General features: G+C 47.6%; 1 protein-coding gene across 1 annotated transcript in view; it reads right to left on the bottom strand.

The window, feature by feature from the left end:
- The window catches only part of LOC126539977 (dual oxidase maturation factor 2-like), a 449,790-nt gene that overhangs the window by 5,126 nt on the left and 425,201 nt on the right, over positions 1-19,463 (bottom strand). Inside the window, exon 8 of the mRNA XM_050186802.3 lies at positions 18,344-18,531. Within this exon, the coding sequence (XP_050042759.1) occupies positions 18,344-18,531 (188 nt within the window). The remainder of the gene's footprint in view (positions 1-18,343; positions 18,532-19,463) is intronic.

Genomic DNA, 19,463 nt, shown 5'->3' with positions numbered 1-19,463 from the left:
GGCCACGATTTCATTTCCCTTGGACTTTATCAGGAACCTCAGGGCGCCGGCGGCGGCAGAAATGCGCCTGGACTGCCCATATACTTGCGTCGCAAAAAAAAAATAAAAAAAAAATAAGTAAGTTTGGAAAACGCTTAAGCTTCGCTTTTAAGGGTGGATCGCGACAGCATTCAAAGATCCCTGACTGCTTCTCATGCTTCCTGGCACTGGAGCATATGCAACCGCAATGTTCACCTGGAAACGCTTGCCGCGAACGCTATGCACGAAGGCGAGCTTTGTGGTGGAAACACGGCCCCTTGCGATGAGACGTTCATTTGATGGATCGCCAGTTGTTAGTGTGCTGGCACGAGTAGGAGCGGGCGCGAGAGAGAAAATCTGAGGGCTTTTGCTCCTTGAATATATGACTCTCCCTACGCACTACGGAGGAGGCTTTTAGCGAGTGTTGTAGGCTATTGTCCCTAGGTGTGCCGGCATGGCGGAGTGAGGTCGAGTTTGTTTACGCTCAGACGCTGGCTGCCGGCGCGCTAAAGTAGGTGAAGCAGCGGGCTAAGTCAGTCGTGGCGGATCATAGCTTTCTCGCGCCTTGCAGCGGTGTACTTGGTAAAAAACAGCACAGATGTTTCTGTGAGAGCAGTAGCGACCGTAGTAGAGCCTCGGCCGCATATATTGAAAATCTAGAAGGCAGAACGCCTTAGCAACCGCGGTTGAAGGCAAGTGGCTGAAAAGCCGCCGGTGACGATGACTGGCTCAGCACCAGCGCCGCAGGCGCGAGAAAGTCTGTCCGACGTACCTTCAGTGGCAAAGTTCTGACTGATGTTGCAGAAGTCGCGGGGCGCGGTAGTGCTGAATTTAGCGTCACAAGTTGGCAGCTGGATGTAATTATATTTATTCAATCGTGTTTTTTACTAATTGTAACAACGTACCATTATTTCGAATTATTGGCGGCGCCTCCGGAACACCAAAGCCGCAACGCGGAGACCAAAGCTGGAACCCTCACTGGTCCGTTGGTTGGGGCCGCGGAGGCCGAAGAGTGGCGGGGGCTGTTCGCATAAAAAATTGGCTGTCCGCCATAGACGAGGCAACCTAAAGTTTGCCCGCGCGGCACCAGCGCCATATGCTCCCCTAGCGGACAGATGGAAATTTCGAAGGTCGTCGCTGCGCTAGCGCGCGCCTGTGTTCTGCAAGGCGGGAGCGCTCGTGCGTGTTGTTTTTGCCATGGCGAGTGCGACCTTATCAGCCAAGAAAGGTGGCAGGCAATACTGCTGTGTTTTTGATTGCCACAGCAGCCTCGAAAGCACGAAAGGTCGAACGCTGTCCATGAAGTTCTAGAGATTTCCGGGGGAAGTGGTACGAGGTCAGACGACAAGCATGGATAACTGCAGTGCGACGAGTCAAGCAAGTCTCATACTTTCGCATTCGCGTGCGATATCACGGCCGCTGGATGAAAACGGAATAGTGATATGCCTCTTTTTAGCGCACGGCCGTTTGTTTAGTCGTGTCGTGTAGTTGAATTATGGTGACATCCACCGTGTGTTAGCGGTAAATGCATGCGTGTTGCCCCGCTCAGCTCGACGACGCGAGCTCGATTCCCGGCCACGGCGGCCGCATTTCGATAGGGGCGAAGTCCAAGAACACCCTTGTTAGTGTGCTGTGATTTTTGTGCAAGTTAAAGAATCCCCTGATGTTAAAATTATTCCTGAGACTCCCCATTACAGCGTGCCTCATAATGATTTCGTGGTTTTAGCATGGTTTTGGCACTTAGAACCCCCGAATTTATTTGATTGCACTGTGCCTTCCCTCGCGATCGGCAAGGACGAGCTCAAGAGAATTATTTTCCTTTTCCAAACGCTGCAAGCTAAACTACTAGTTGTGCAGGTAAAAAAAGGGGCCGCGCGCTGCTTTTGTGCGGTCAGTATTTAAGCAAGCCGCGATAGTCGCGTGCGTCGGTAAGCGGCAGATCGAAAAGCAGCCGCTCGAGACGTGGGCGTTATGTTTGTTGTTTGGCCATGCTTTCTAAGTTCACAATATCCAAGCATGCTTTAAGGTAATTACCAGCTGGCACATTCTTTCTGCTTCACTCTTCCTGCCGAAAATCTTCGTTTCCTCTAGTAGCCGGCCATCAGCGCGAGCTAAATTTAGCTGCTCGCCCGACGAGGAACTTGACCTGCTTTTGTGAAGCATGTATCACTAATGCTTGCGCTCGTGCTGCTGGCCCCAAGTTAATCCCTTGTTAACGTGGTCTCGGTTCATTTCGCGGAGCCGTCTGTACGAGCCATTTCTCATGAGCAGTGAAAATATACCTTGCTGTCTAATGCAATGAGTTGCAATGGCGCCAACATCTGCATTGGTAGAAGGCAATATGCGCCTATGTAGTACTGAAATTGTTAATTTTGAGCACATGTGTGTTTTGGCTGTTGTGGTCTAGGATATTGTGTACTCTGGGAAGGAAACTGCTTTATTGTTCTGGTGAAGCAGCGCACTGACTAGGACAACGCAGACACACACACGAATACATGACACTCGCTGTGCTTGTAACACTCGCTTTGTACTGGTCAGTGCGCTGCTTCACCAACACGATATGATTATTAATCACCAACTCGCCCAACTTCGCACATTACTGCTTTAGCTTTATAATAATGCAGTTCCCTTCGTGCCATGCAGTGATGTTACGTGACAAGAAATAGGCAGCACAAGTTACAGGCATCTCCGAATCACCATATATTAAAGGCGTGTACAGTTTGTCAAAAACATCTTAATATGTGATTTGCTAGAACCTAAGGCTGAGAGGGTATAAGGAGCTATAAGCTAGGCCACGTTGCTGAAGATGGGAAGAGGGCCTTTCTCGTTAGTATAGGGCGATGCTTATTGGTGCCTAATGCATGTGTTCTTTCTGTGCTCGCCGTGCTGATGACAGTCCCTGGGAGCCATCAGAAAGCACGCAAATTTGCAGCACCCATTTCGTTGGAAACTGCAAGAGTGACCTAAATCAGCATCCATCATACATCCCTACCATCTTTCCGCCTATATACAGAAAGCAAGCACAAGATCGAGAGAGGGTGAAAAGATATGACTGGCAGTGTGCAAGTGTCATAATTTGTAGTGGTAGCACTCTTGTAGAATAATATATGCACACAATCCCGGGAACGTTACCTTTGCAAAGATATTATTGGGAGTAATTTAATTCCCACTACAATAGGCACACATACTCTCTCATTCCTATGCGATGCAGATGGGAGCGGCGTCTAACAGACCATAGGCAATCACAGCAGTCTTCTCAGCAATCGGCACTACCGGGACATGTGCTTTCGCACTGCAGCGACACAGCTCTTGAGCAGCATCAAGACACATGTGAAACAGACTCCAGAACATGCCTTTCTGAAGTGACAGAACCGTCAACAAGCAGCCCACTGGATCTGCAGTCATTGAATAGTATGACAACAGAAGTTCCTGCTGCCAGAGTGACTTATGTTGTAATTGAAATAAAGGTGGCTAAATTTCTGAACTTGGCGCATACCTCTAACTCCATGCCGTATACGATCTTGTCGGACACCTGTGACACGGACTTGGCTTTCACTGTCACATCGCCGTCCACAATTTGTTCAACGCCGTACACGTGCGGAATCACACGCTCCCCTTTGGTGAGGTTACCGCCACGAAAAAAGCTGTTGGCGTCAGCAACCATCTTGAAACTGCACTGCGATCTCTGCGTCGCTGTTGCGCAAGCAGGCGATCCGCCGCCGTCGAAAAGGGAGCGCCGTGAGCACGAGCAGCGATGAAAAGCGCGTACGAAGCAATGTAAACAACGTGGACACTGCGCCACTGCCGCTGCTTGACGTTTTCACACTGGGGGCGCTGTCAGGAGCCGCAGCAGCGTCGCCTGGCCATGGTTTCCTCGTGTAGAGTGGACAGCCGATCCTATACACCCCTGGCACGGGCCGCCCTGCTCGCAGCTTTGATCCTCCCGTTACCCCTTGGGTGTCCTGGAGATCCTGCACCGCCTGCTTTATTATAACCTCGGGTGCTCTCATGAAGCATCCGTCTGTCGCTTACATGTGCCCTCCACGAGCAGTGCTTATAAAAAATCCAATCTATCGTCGCGATGAAAAAAGTGACCCGTGGCCTAAACAACACCAGTCAGAACGTTGCCCCTTCAGACGCAGCGATCACCAAATGGGGCGTCCTTGCCCACTGCCTCACCGCGCAGGCAGCCAGAGGCGGAGCGTAAACAAACTTGACCACACTCCGCAATGTCGGCAAGTGTATGGGACAAGCGCATACAACACGTGGTAAGAAACCTCCTCCGTAGTGCGTAGGCAGAGTCGTGTATTCAAGGAGCAAGAGCCCCCAGATCTTCTCTCTCGCGCCCGCTCTTACGCCTGCCCGCAAACGACTGGCGATGCCTCAGATGAACGTATCGTGATCCTGCGTGGGCCGCGATGGGGCGGAGGCGAGTTCTCGCTGGAGTTAATCCAAGGAACCGGGCGCGCCGCTCCGTGGTCCCCAAGACACCCATCGCACCGGCGCGCGGAAGATGGCGGACGCCGCCGCCGGTCTTTGAACGCCGCGGCCGGTTTGTGCGTGTAGAGGGGTTTCTTTGAGTTTTCGCGTAACAGAATTATGTCTTCTTGTATAGTCAAATTACAATCCTGGAGCTATCATGTCTGTAGGTTCTGTGCAAGTCGTAGTTTACGATTTTTCTACGTATTTTAGCTTGAGAAATTCAAACAGTTTAGTGAATTCCTTGCATCATATGGAAATGCTGGGTATACGTGGTTCGAAAAGCGTTTTGCCGATGCGACGTCCGACGCGATACATCAGATTTTCTGCCAGACGGGCTGCTTAACGCTATCGCGTTGAAAGAATCGATCGGAGAGAGAACTGTTGTACGCAGGCCACCTTGAAAGCTTACTTTCCCGTATCACAGTGTGTGCGCAAAGAAGCGTGTTTTGGGGCTGCTGAGCATAAAAACAAGTGAGTGGTATATAGTATAATAGTATAATAATAATAATAATAATAATAATAATAATAATAAATGATTGGCGGCCTTAGACAACCTGGTGCCGTCTCCGCGTCAAGGTTGTGGCACAAAAAGAAAAAGAGAAAATAGAAACGGGATTAGCAGCTGTAGCGAAAGCGGTTACGACGGCATTCCGCTTCAGTTGATACCATCGCTTTGGAGGGGCCATGCAGCTTCCTACTAACAACTCATCCGTGACACGGATTTCGTTTCGTTAGCGCCAGAAAAGCGATAGGTAGACATGCATAAACTAAGCAAGGTATGTAACAGCCCAACCTAAGAATGCTTAGGTATTACTGTCGCAATATCTGTAACATTTCTTCGCCCGCTGCTTGGCGAACGCAAAGCGGCCGGAAGTGACGAGACATTCCGTTTCGCAGACAACCCGGCGCGCGGCAGCGCCGGAAGCATCACCTCATTCGCTGCTCTAGCTGCATTGTGTCTTTTTGGCCTTTGTTCGCGTCTCGCGTTGTGCGACTTAATTTTAAACACGTGATTGGTTTTGCTCGCGGTGTAAGCCAAGATGTGACCCATGCGTGGTGCATTAACCGTGCCCCACGTTTAAGCAAAACTTTGGTATGCTCCTATGGGTGGGCAGCGCAACCCGGACGAAGGACGAGAGGCAGAACACAACACGAGCGCAGACTAACAACTGGTTTATTATTTCAAGCAACGAACTATAATATACAGAAAATGTAAACACGTGTAAAGTGACGTTTACAAGGGTGTTAGCCTATCTTGCCATTCAAAAATTCGGCTTCTTTATTGTGTAGAGTGATAGAAGGCTGGCTGACGCATGCACCTGAGTTCACATGCATGAAGTAGGCTTCTACAATCTCGCGGTTAATTTGATGCATATTTTTATACAGTATTTCCGTTTGCTCAAACATGGGTTTGCATGAGCAAACTCTACAATGCGCGGCCAGATTCGAACCTGTTTCATTCCTGATCGCACCTTGGTGCTCCCTAAGGTGGATGCTAAGGCAGCGTCCCGTCTGCCCAAAGTACATTTTGCCGCACGAAAGTGGAATGACGTAGACCACTCCCACCGAGCATGCCACAAGCTGCCCCGAGTGTTTGACGTGGCATGTAGCTTTGGACGCCTGTTTAGGTCTATTGACAAGATTGCAAATGTTGGTTAAGGAGTTCTTTGCTGAAAAGATTACTTGAACACCATATTTCATGGCTGTCTTTTTTAACCCATGCCCCATCTGATGCACATAAGGGATGACTGCGTACTTTTTAACTTTTTCGATCTGTCTTTGGGGTGCTTCCCCTTTCTTTATTTGCTTCACTAGCCCTTCACATATTGACACAATAATGGATTTAGGAAAACCGGCCTTCTCTAGACGATTGAGTTGTAGCGAAAAGCTCAGATTGGCGAGGTGGTGGCATGACTTTCTAAGTGCGGAACTCAAACACGTCATAGCAATTCCTCTTTTCACAAGTTTTGAGTGTGCCGAGGCGTAGTTTAGGATTGGTTTGCTAGTCCTGGGGTTATAATGCCAACAAATATGTTGCGCTGTTAATCTTAACCGCAAATCCAAAAACTGAATTTCACTATTACTGGGCAGTTCATGAGTAAATCTGAGACCCATTCCTTCTTTATCAAAAGCGGCGAGAATATCTCCAATCATTTTGGAACTGTTTTGGGAGCGGATAACTACCAGGTAGTCGTCAACAAACCTGAAGCACTTGATCAAAGTTCCTGCCAAGACGCTCTCCAGTGCCCGGTCAACAGTGCCGAGAAAGATCTCGCTAAGAATGGGTGCGACCTGAGAACCGATGTAGTCCCCCCGCTTCTGAATCATTATTTGATCATCCCAGATAACGAACGTGGAATTTAAATAGAAAACCAAGAGTTCGAGAAAAGACTCAACCGGGACGCCACTATCATTTCTAAACTTTAACTCGTCGTTTTCCATAATGCAATCTTTGATTGTCTTGATCAGCTGATTTCTAGGAAGGGAATAGTATAAATCTGTGACGTCGATGCTGAACGCTGTGCATGCTGGATACACCTCTTCTCGTAAAAACCTAATGACATCTTCCGACTTTTTTACTTTGAATGGGTCTTCTACCTGGAGCCCTGTTAAGTTCTTCTGAAGATAACCAGAAACTACGTGTTGCCATGTGTTTCTTTCAGACACAATTGTGCGTAAAGGTTGGTCGGGTTTATGTGTTTTTATCGTAAAGAACACCTCAAGGTTCAACCCCTGACTTTTGTTCACTGCACCAGATAGACGCTCAAGGTTCAATTCTAGCAACAATTTCTTTGCTTGATCTTTGACTTTCTTAGGTTGAACGTGCACCTTCTTGAAGTTCTTTGTTAAAGCGGCTGAGGCTTTCTCTGAAAACTGCCCCTCCGTTAGGAGGACGAAGTACCCTTCTTTATCAGCGGTCAGTACTTTCACTTCATTTTCCCTTAAAAATTGCACAAGGGGTTGAATTTTCCGCGTCTTACCATTCTGGTTTCCTTGATGTCTGACTAACACGTCAACGCACTCAGAAATGCACCTGAATTGAAATCTGAAACTTGGAACACATGGCAACACGTAGTTTCTGGTTATCTTCAGAAGTCTTTTCTCGAACTCTTGGTTTCCTATTTAAGTTCCACGTTCGTTATCTGGGATGATCAAATAATGATTCAGATGCGGGGGGACTGCATCGGTTCTCAGGTCGCACCCATTCTTAGCGAGATCTTTCTCGGCACTGTTGACCGGGCACTGGAGAGCGTCTTGGCAGGAACTTTGATCAAGTGCTTCAGGTTTGTTGACGACTACCTGGTAGTTATCCGCTCCCAAAACAGTTCCAAAATGATTGGAGATATTCTCGCCGCTTTTGATAAAGAAGGAATGGGTCTCAGATTTACTCATGAACTGCCCAGTAATAGTGAAATTCAGTTTTTGGATTTGCGGTTAAGATTAACAGCGCAACATATTTGTTGGCATTATAACCCCAGGACTAGCAAACCAATCCTAAACTACGCCTCGGCACACTCAAAACTTGTGAAAAGAGGAATTGCTATGACGTGTTTGAGTTCCGCACTTAGAAAGTCATGCCACCACCTCGCCAATCTGAGCTTTTCGCTACAACTCAATCGTCTAGAGAAGGCCGGTTTTCCTAAATCCATTATTGTGTCAATATGTGAAGGGCTAGTGAAGCAAATAAAGAAAGGGGAAGCACCCCAAAGACAGATCGAAAAAGTTAAAAAGTACGCAGTCATCCCTTATGTGCATCAGATGGGGCATGGGTTAAAAAAGACAGCCATGAAATATGGTGTTCAAGTAATCTTTTCAGCAAAGAACTCCTTAACCAACATTTGCAATCTTGTCAATAGACCTAAACAGGCGTCCAAAGCTACATGCCACGTCAAACACTCGGGGCAGCTTGTGGCATGCTCGGTGGGAGTGGTCTACGTCATTCCACTTTCGTGCGGCAAAATGTACTTTGGGCAGACGGGACGCTGCCTTAGCATCCGCCTTAGGGAGCACCAAGGTGCGATCAGGAATGAAACAGGTTCGAATCTGGCCGCGCATTGTAGAGTTTGCTCATGCAAACCCATGTTTGAGCAAACGGAAATACTGTATAAAAATATGCATCAAATTAACCGCGAGATTGTAGAAGCCTACTTCATGCATGTGAACTCAGGCGCATGCGTCAGCCAGCCTTCTATCACTCTACACAATAAAGAAGCCGAATTTTTGAATGGCAAGATAGGCTAACACCCTTGTAAACGTCACTTTACACGTGTTTACATTTTCTGTATATTATAGTTCGTTGCTTGAAATAATAAACCAGTTGTTAGTCTGCGCTCGTGTTGTGTTCTGCCTCTCGTCCTTCGTCCGGGTTGCGCTACCCACCCATAGGAACATGTTCAATCACCAACTCGCCCAGCTTGCCGTCTTAATACTTTGGTATGCGCTGGAAGATGCATTCACGGTGGCCGAAACGTAACGTGTCCGGTGTCGGAGGTCGGTCGTACTACCAGGGTGGCTAGACCAGCAGGTGCGCCGACCGGCCTAGTTCGCTGCTTCTCCACGTCTGCAGGAGTAGCGCTGCGGTCAGAGGCCTGTCGCAAAGCGCGCGTTGCTCAGTCTGTTGTTATTGCGCGCCTGGTGTGGTTAAAATAATTGATCTTCCCACTAAAATATGACAGTAAGTGGTTAAATTACGCTGCGAGAGGGAATAACAATGTGGTGTTTCTTGCTACAAAGAGTCATCTTCAAAAGCGGACATTTACATCGGCTGTTAACACGCAGAGCACAGGGAGCACTGCGCTGGCAGTCGCGATTGTTTTCCGAGTTGCAGCATTTTATTTAGACATTTAAGGAGCGAAGTGAGTACTGTCGGTAATGCTCGTGAATACAAAGCTTTTTAGGCTTCGGGACACAATGAAAGCAGATAGAATGAATGTACAGAAATAGGCACCACTTGCTTTCCGCCGATACGTTACTTCGGCCACAAACGCGCAAGCCACGAGCAAAATTATCACTTGACGCTGCGATGACCGGAACTTTCCGAGCAACGTGAACTTGCCGTTCAGCCGTGCTGAGAAAATGCTTCAACCGCGTCAGTCGTTTGCGAGCGCCACTTCGAGGAGCATTTCAGTGAGCGTATTGTGCGGATTCCAAGGGTGCATCACCGGCTCGACACTGTTCCCTCGATGCTGCCCGATGCTCCGGCTTCCAAAAAAAAAAAAAAATTAGAGCCAAAAGAACAAGCAAGACCTGGACGGGATGCCAGCCGCAAAAAATCATTCTTAAGAGATAGTGAGCCATACTTGCAGATGCTTCAAGTAAATAGGATATCAATGACAGTAAAATGAGTTGAACGGGTGAAAAATACATATTTGTGTACAAGTGAGGAATTGAACCTATTGAAAGACGGTCTACAAATTATTCTTTGTGAGAAACTTGGATGCGAGAAATATCAGCAGGCACATAGCAGCATAAAATTCAGCTTCACGTGCAGCGGCCGTGGTTTACAAGAAAACGACTGCTGCGTGCGCTGGCAGGCTTTCTTTCCTTCATCCAGCTCACGCCTGCTGAATTGATCGGTCGTGAGTGCGTCCAATTGATTGGCCGCCTGTACTTCCTTGTGACGAGCGAGAACCTGCCTCTTCCTCCAGAAAAGCTGTTAGGCTATGAGATGCATTGTGAGCGCTGTGATGCAGTGCCGTGTTTCTTTCAAAGCTACTCTTTGGTACCAAAGCTTCACGCTTGGGACAGAAGAATTACCTACCCTATTGCATTCAGATATACGTATATGGTTAACAAGAGTCCGAGCTATTATTTTGGATGCTACAAGCTACTCATAATAAGCACTTAAGCACACATAATGGAACGAGGTAAGGAATTGTCTATATTTCCACAAACGAGTTTATTTCTACTGGCAAAGAAGATTTGATTTATATTTAGGTGCATATTAAAGAACCTCTGGTGGTCCAAATTTCCGCAGTCCCCCACTGCGGCGTGCCACGTCGTGGTTTTTGCACGTAAGAACGCACAATTTCATTAAATTTTTTTTAATATTTATATTGACAAACGTGCACAGCTCGACACAAATTACCATATATCTGGTTCATATATAACCGCACGCATACGGGCCAAGACACTACTAAGCCAGGATGTAGATGAGTACTTGTTACATTTGCAGCGACTTGCAAAGCAGGCGAAGCTGCGCTCGACCGGAGCGGCGGCCGCTGCCGAGAATGGCTGGCCGGCCTAAATGGGCCGTGGCTACGTGCCGCCTGCCGCACATTTATTCAAACCCAGTCATTTCAATTACGTATTTAGGGTTATGAGAATGATGCCTGAGCGAATTACGTTCGCATACAGAAGCTACGTACTGTTTCGTAAAGGTAATGTTCACTGTGTGGCTTTAGAAGAACTGATGACACTTAGGGTTATTTCGTCGGTGCAGAAGTCGCGCTTCTCTTCGTGAACTAAATTTTAACGTTTTTACAGAAATAAACAACGATATCAGCTCTACACATTTGCCTCTCAAGCCGGGAAACAAACAAGTAACGTTTCCTTCGCAAATAACAGAGCTCCGCTGCATTCTGAAATGTTCAACTGTCTGTGCTGTCACTGTGTATGTGGTTTTCAGAACAATGGGCATGCGCCCTAACGCTTCAACACAAGTGTGCAGGACCGCTTGCGACCGACCTCCGCGTGCGCGGCGCCGCGTTCGTCGTCCCGAGGAGCCCCATTGTACGCTTCCCGCCCGGGAACCAGGCCCCGCACAAAGTTCGCCACATGTCGAGCGCGAAAACTCGAGTGGGGCGCGTTCCAGCATGGCGCGCGTACGTGGAGCTACCACAATTTTGTCCTCTATTTTAACTCGTACGCTTCGGCTAGGGGACGCGGCTAAATATTTTATCTATAAATGTACATACAATAACCGACAAGCATACAAAATACAAAATCAGTAGGTTATTGTTTTTGTTAGACTTCTGTGTTTAAAGTCTGTGCTCTATTACTTGAATAAAGGCTTTAAGGCCTTTCTGACGATCGATAAGCAGTAGCTCATTGGCATCGATTGCAGTCCGGGCCGTTTATCGATTCAAATTGTACGGCGCTAATATTTGCGAGCGGGTGATTCTCTTGTGTGAGCAGCATTAAGCAGGTTCCTTTTAATTAGATAAGAACAATAATAACATCTCAGCCAGTCTATGCGTCCAACATTCCATAGACGACACCAAGCGAACGTGCTTAAGGACGGTGAATTTTATCAGTTGCGTCGTTTCACTAGCATAACGGCTGTACTGCTTCCATCGCTAGTGATCTGCCGCGTCTGGCCGCGTAATGACGGGTTGCTTTAAAAGAAATAATAATAAACTGCTAGCTAGCGTGAAAATCCGTCGCTGGAGCCGAGACCAGTTGAACACAGAGATTTACGTTGCAGCAGTAAAGACACTGATTCTCATTCTCAACTTCGAATTTCTTTGCGTGTGAGGCGGATAAAATATTCGTGTAGGCATTTCTGAAAAGTGCGAAAGTATAATATTCATAGAGTCATTAGATAGTTCAGGTAATTAAGTAATTAGTAATAATTATAAGTATAATTATCCATATTTACATGTTCTTCGAAGCAATTCACACGAGGCTCTCATTATTTTGCCGCGTTGATCAAATTCCTTACTCGGAGTGCGGCATAAATAAATAATAAATAATGACGTTGTTAAGCTTAGCCATGTGCAGAATACACAAGACACTACAAGTTAAACAGAACAAATACGCAATTTATGCCGATGATATCACCATCTGGATAAAAAGAGGATCCCCTGGTCTGATAAAAGACACCCTTCAACAGACTTTCAACAAAGTTTAGGCTGCGGCGGCAAAAATTAGACTCCCATGTGCTCCGTAGAAATGAGCACTTCTCCTATTACATAACATCAGGTGGAAACCTCCATGCATCAAGATTACGTGGGAGAACACACCCATAACCCAGCCAAACTGTTTGAGTATTCTAGGGCTCCATGTACAGTGAGACGTTGGCCCCGCCGCTACAACACAACGCTTGGTCAGACAAGGAGAGCAAGTTCTTCACATGATCCGAAGGGTACCGAATAGAAACCGTGGACTAAAAGAAGCAGGCGTGCTACGCCTTCGTGACGCGTTACTTATATCCAGACTCCGATACCATTTGCCTTATACCAGTCTCCGCAAACAAGATACGGCACGCATGGATGCGCTAATTTGCAAGGCTACCAAACTAGCATTGGTCCTCCCCGTCAGCATGGGCACACAACTACTTGACGGCATAGGATGTCACAATACCCTCACCGAAATAATTATGCCACACAAACGAACGCAAGAACTCCGACTTCGACAGACTGCACAGGGTAGAAACATACTTCATAGTGTAGGATTTCAACCATCACCCACACCCGCACAAGCCACATTATCACTTTCCCCGCGAATTAGGTCACTTCTGAAAATCACACCACTCCACAGACACATGCACCCTGTGATAAATAAGGCTAGGCGGACGCAAAGAGTAGCATACCTCAAAAGACACATAGGGTGCGATCTACATGGCACATGTTACTTACAGATGCTAGCGTGCAAGACAAACACACTGCTAGCGGTGGTGAACCACACCTTTCGGACAATGCACAGTGAATTCAAACACTGATACGACCACAGAAGAACTACAAGTGGTAGTAGCAGCAATACACCATCTCCCAACGACATCTCCCAATGATTCATTGTCAGCACGTAGAAAATTCGTACATCACGACTTACCTAAACATATAACAGAAAAGTTACAAGAATGCATTCATCGACATGTGGAGATTGTCTGGGTTCCTGTTCATGAGGGGATGTTGCGGAATGAACGAGCAAATCAGCTTGCCTGTGATATGATACTCCAGGCTCCCAACAGCCCCCGACCGAATGAGTTCGTCTCACCAACGCTTTCACCGCAATTGCACCCGTTTAGGGACGAGCGCAGGGTATACCCTAAGCTACACCAAGACATTACAAGGCAGCAGGGCACGCTGAACCGACAAGCTCATACGAACACTCCGCTCACTCCAGCACGGAAGCACCTCCTGCAAGGCCTACCTACTGATGACCTCCTTCACTGTAGCCCTTGTGAGTTGTATCCTCCCAACACCGCGCACATCCTATGGTAATGCCATCCAAAACTAGGCCCCTTACCAGAACCCTCATCACTCCCACCTGTCCCTTCGGCCGAGTGGCTGACCGCCGCAACGACCCTTCACGACCAACGATTTTTCTGCGGACTTTATCGGCCTAGCGCTGAAGCATGCCGCAAGCGACGCTCTGAACTGAGGGCATCGATGCATTTTTTTTCGTAATAGAATGAAGGGATTTCTTTCTCTCTCTCTTTGGTGCTGCTATATAGGCTCCCGGCTGGAGAAGAAGCCCGGTGAAAGTCGGAAGTCTGAAGGATACAGAAGAACGCTCGTAGGTTGTAGCCGTGGAAGGGGGGGATAATGCAAAGAAGTCGCGGCAACGGGGCTGGGAGGGATGGCGTTGTCGGTACTTGTATGGGACTTGATGGCTGCTTGTAGGCGGTCAATCGACACGCTATCGTGGCTACCACAGAGATCGAGCGTATAGAAGCTGGCACCGCACGTGTTGATGGCCATCGTACGGGCAGAGGACTGCGTCGCGACAGAACCGTCTCCAAGTCGGGAGACGGTCGCCGCGCGCTCGCGGCTGAACCAGAACCCACCACAGGTGGAACCCTCCAGAGTGCTTCTCCAGGTGTACAGCGCACTACTGGGTTGGCAGACCTCAAGTCAAGGTTTAACGAAGACACTTTTGGGCTCTGCGGACTCTTCGTCTTTATGCCGTCCAACTAGAAAGGGAGATTGCCCAGCGGTATGGCTAATATATTGGAAGACATGTCGAGATAACTGCGATTGAAGCCCAACTGTGGCGGAAAGTGCGAAAGCGAAGCGGGCATCCCTTCTACTGCTGTTGAGCGCTTTACATATGCGTCGGCGACATTTTCCTTTCGATTATTATGGCACTTACGCAAATACTGGCCTGTCGGCGTTGCCAATGCTTAAAGGTCTCTCTCCGCACTGCGTCGCTTAAGAACAGTGCTGCGATCACAGTTGAGTGAAACACGCGTGACCAGCCTGGCCTTGCTACATACGCAAAGAGGCATCGCTATTGATAGTGATAAAGTTATCAATCGCTTCGCCAACGGACTACATGGACGATGTAAGTTGGAATTTTCGGTGTAATTCTAGCTTGCTATCCGGCACTTCAAACGGACTTTTATATACAACTGCCAAAGTATACCAAGCTGGCGTTCTAGTTCTATTGCCATGAATTTTGTTTCAGTATTGTTTTTACACAGTCTAGTGTAAAATGTAGAAACACCGCACATGAACTGACATTTTTATATTTTTATCTGCAATAAAGCTGCATTGCGTAAGTATTCTCACGTGCTCTCTGATTCTCAATTTCAAGGAAGGGCATACATATATCTTTCAGGCGTACGTCAACAATGATTCGCAAAATAACAATTGTTTTTCTGATTTTCATGTCTGTTTTAAATTTCAATCAAATGCGACATACATGCTGAATTGCACCTGGAGAGTGGGGTTGCGTAGCTAAACGGCACGTGTGTTTTGTTCCCCGAGCTGCATTTTGTGAGGTGTATAATCACTATTTTAGTTATGTTGTCGAGTTTTAGAGGGATTTTATTTTGCGCAGCCACAATGTTGATTTTGTAGGGTTTAGAGTAAGTACTAAAGTGGGATGAATGTTCCATAAGTATGTCGTTCCCACATTCTGAACTACGAATTTGAGACTTCGAACTGATCTTGCATTTGCAACTCTTTTGCATAAAAATACTACCATTGTTTTAGTTTTGTTGACTGCACTATAGCCTTCTTCGACGGGCATGATTTGCATAATATCATCTTGCCACTAAAATTCTACTAGCACTAGCAAAGCTTCCATGCTGTTTTTGTTTTCAGGTTTCAGACTTTTGTTCTCCTATGTACGAGTAACTTTTTCTGTAACTGCTATGTCTTATAGTTATGTAGGACAATGAATGATTGAATAAAATTGCACGAATATCAATTATTGTGAAAAAATAAAATATTTTTCATAATTGTAACACTCTGTGTGTTATATAATAATTTCGCACTCCATTCAGCGCATATATCACTTTAAAATCGCGTCTATTAAAACGCACCAAGGGCGCTATAACGTAAAGCTATTTCAAACTTTTCTATTCCCATTCAGCATTCAGCCCTCCGCGATTGGAAAAAAACTATTTTTGGACCCCCCCCCCCCCCCCTTCGCCTGTCGGTCATGCGACGTCACGAAAACCGCGAAGCTCTCCATCTGGTATGACGTGTCGACAGTGATTATGCATGTTTGGACCGAGCAAAAGAAAAATAGTTATTTCTGATTCGACGCCTTTTTGCCATTAGCTCTCGGCTATTGGTGAAACGTTTTCGTTCGACACCCACTTCACCTGCCTATCACGCGGCGTTAGAAAATCGCCAGGAATCACCATGTCAAAATGACGTGTACGCATTAAACATGCATCAATATGTCGAACAAAACTGCATTATCTTCTGAATAGCCGCAGGCGGCGCCGCTCCGAAAGGAATAAAGATGACTGCCCCCTATCGCCCAGGCTCTTGTTACTCGCACCTGCCGCCCGCCGTGGTTGCTCAGTGGCTATAGTGTCGGCTGCTGAGCACGAGGTCGCGGAATTGAATCCCGGCCACGGCGGCCGCATTTCGATGGGGGCGAAATGCGAAAACACCCGTGTACCTAGATTAAGGTACACGTTAAAGAACCCCAGGTGGTCGAAATTTCCGCAGTCCTCCACTACACCGTGCCTCATAATCAGAAAGTGGTTTTGGCACGTAAAACCCCACAAGTTAATTTTTACTTGCGCCTGCCGACGAGCATGGATTTACTTGCATACAATAAAGCTTTTCGCGTGGCCGTGTAACGTTTTCGAGCACTTTCGGTACGTTTACGACCTCGTTCGGCCAACTTTTCTTTGCTAAGGATTCGTTTTGGCGGCATTCTTAAACTTCCGTTGTATGCCGTTGCGATTTTCAACCAGCCGCCACAAGCAAAGTCCCGGAAAGCGGACCAACTGCAGACGCAGGCGTCAGTCACCCTCTTCATCCGGTTATAGATTTTCAGTGCACTGGCTCGGCCCCATTGAATCCCTCTGCACTTGAGCGTGCTCCTATAGCCGTCCGCCAATTAGATAAGACAAGCTGCTCAGTGTAAGCAATGCCATTCATTCTTAAAACAAAGAACCATGACCTCCTAGAAACGAGGAGAGCGTTGTATTGCTCTTTCCAGACAACCCTGCGGGACATCGCCCGATGCTTGCGTCGGCGGTTACGCAAATTTGACGTCAGAAGATTGGAATAAAAACATATGGGAAAGTATTACGTTATAGGGCCCAGAGATGAGTGCTCACTCATTCTAACAATGACATAGTGCTTGTTTTCCGCGTAAGACATCGAGAACCAATAACCGTGATTTAGAGACTTAGCGCAGTAAATTATGGACCTATCTGAAGGGTGGTCATCCGTAAAGCTTTAATTCCCAGAATTCTTTATGTACGAGGAAACCGATTTGAACAAATGGGTGGGATGACTGTTAACAAAATCTAGCGATATATATATATATATATATATATATATATATATATATATATATATATATATATGTATTATGGTGGGAGTGTTGTGGTAACAGTACGCCAATAAAATAAAGTAACCCCCCCCCCCCCCCCCAGGCCCTAAAGTAAGTGCCTGGATCCGCAACTGATTACGGTATCCGTCAACGGCCCCGAAAGTGTCGTGGCGAGATTGAGACGGTGAAGCCCGCAAACCGAGACAACTGGCCATTTCTCTCTGCCACCTCACTTCCTCCTGGCGCTGCGCAAGTGCTTCCATCCTAGCGCTCGGCAGCTAAGACCGGCCTCTCCGCATTACTTCCTTTCTTCTCGGCGGGAGGGGGGGGGGGAGGGGGGAGGGAGCCCTCTAGCGGCCATCGTCGTCTTCGTTGGCCGCCTTCTATAGGTTCCTTCGATTCAGCCAAGTTTCTTTGGAACAATGAAGGGTGCACGGTGCCTAGGTTTTCGATTCCCCCAGGTGCGCCCCCGTGCTCGACTGAACAAGGTGAACAAAGGCAATGGTGCCGCCACGGTGCAGTGCGCCCTTGAACCTTGTGGGTGCAGCCCGACACACCATGACCCGCACCACCTTTTCGTTTGTGGCACCGTGCACCTTAATCGAACAGAGCTTATAACTGGCACGCTCCGACGCGAGGCGTCCGTGCCACGAGTCAGGAGGAATAAACAAAGGCGTTCTTCTCCCTTCAGATACCTGGGTTCCCCGTCTTTCGCTCGCCAGTTTGCGGTTCTTACGGGGAAGCTAGCGTCGGTCGCTATAATATGTTGTAAGGGCTACCATGTACTGTCTCATAAATAGGCAGTGCACCTATCTAATTAAAGGTCACTCGATCGCAAGTCTCCGGCAAGACCAAGCTCACCCACTGAAACATTAGCACTCTTCCTGACCCTCTTCTCGTGATCCGTGCGTAAGGCCAAGGCTTCCTGAGACCTGGGGACACTCCCTTCATCTGCTCTAATTAGCTTGGTGGCGAAAGAGGTCTGGTGACCAAGCACCGTAGATCTTATAATCCAATATTGCACGTGTTAGAACAGCTCGTAAGAGGTAGCTTGATGACTCGTACCAAAACTGCATAAAAATAATTTTGAAACAACACAATATGCAATAATCTTATGCAGCTGGCAAGCCGGTCTTGCGAGCTGGAAACGCACTTGGTGGGCGCGAAGCTGCGTCGTCGCTCCTCCTTGGCCGCATACTTCCCAAAGTTGTGCAGGGACACGGCGCGCTTTCCGTGGACAACGATGCTTCCGTCGTCGCTGTCTTCGTAAGCTGCATTCACAATTCCCGTTGAACGATAGGACGCTGCCTCAGCCACGGGTTCACCGCCCTCGACGTTAACCTGTAAAATAGAAATCACCGATAAACTGGACGGCGGTGCAAAGCGCAAACAAGCACTATACCCATCTTACATGTACAGCGTAATGCACGAGAAAGCCCGAGTATCCACCGTATGGAAAATAGAGATGCTTTTTTTGCATGGTCAAATTCGGCCATATTGTCAAGTTCGCCATTTTGTCTGCTCTGATGGACACGGAGGGCTGCTTTCTACCTCAAAGTGCTGCCACTACCGGATTTGACAACATCCAAAATAGCGCTCCAACACTCGTTTCCGTTAGAATGCGTGATTACCTAAGCAAATAAAGGCATATCACATGGCCTGAGCCTAAACGAGTCGAAGCTGAAGGAAAAGCTACTTTTCTTTTTATACACTGGCACAGTGGTTCCAAAAACGGTTTCCTTTGCTCCCTTGTAGCCGCCATTCTGTATTGCACTTTTGCTGAAACCGGCGCCGCAGTAACATGCAGCGCAGTAATACGCGTTTGGCAGCTGTTTTAGTGCGCAGCTGTTAGGTTCCTGCGTTGAGTGTTGGCGTGCCTCGGCGTAGTAACCGAGCGAACGAGCATAGCGAGAGATGAAAGAGCGAACGCGGAGCGCAGCGCAGGATCAAATAAACGCGAGGAGGAGGTTGCAGGGGAAGCATGGGGAAGAAAGCGGAGGAAGCCACTATGAAGCACCACCAGACGTCACTCAGGTTCGCGCATCCACCAGTTATTGACAATTTAACGAAGAAAGCCCAAACATCTGTTAGCGTTGCTTGCGACGTAAGTGCAGTGAATATACCAGGCAATGTTGCTGCAAATATGTACACCAAGGCATTTGTAGCTAGTTAGAGGGTTATTCAGGTGTCATTTGCCGAAAGATTACACAATCGTCAGCAAACAAACAAATATGTGATAAAAAACGGAGAACAGCCAATCATCAATGTAAAAT

This window comes from Dermacentor andersoni, chromosome 2, assembly GCF_023375885.2.
Source record: "Dermacentor andersoni chromosome 2, qqDerAnde1_hic_scaffold, whole genome shotgun sequence".
Lineage (NCBI taxonomy): Eukaryota > Metazoa > Arthropoda > Arachnida > Ixodida > Ixodidae > Dermacentor > Dermacentor andersoni.
This window is presented reverse-complemented; position numbering and strand designations above follow the sequence as displayed.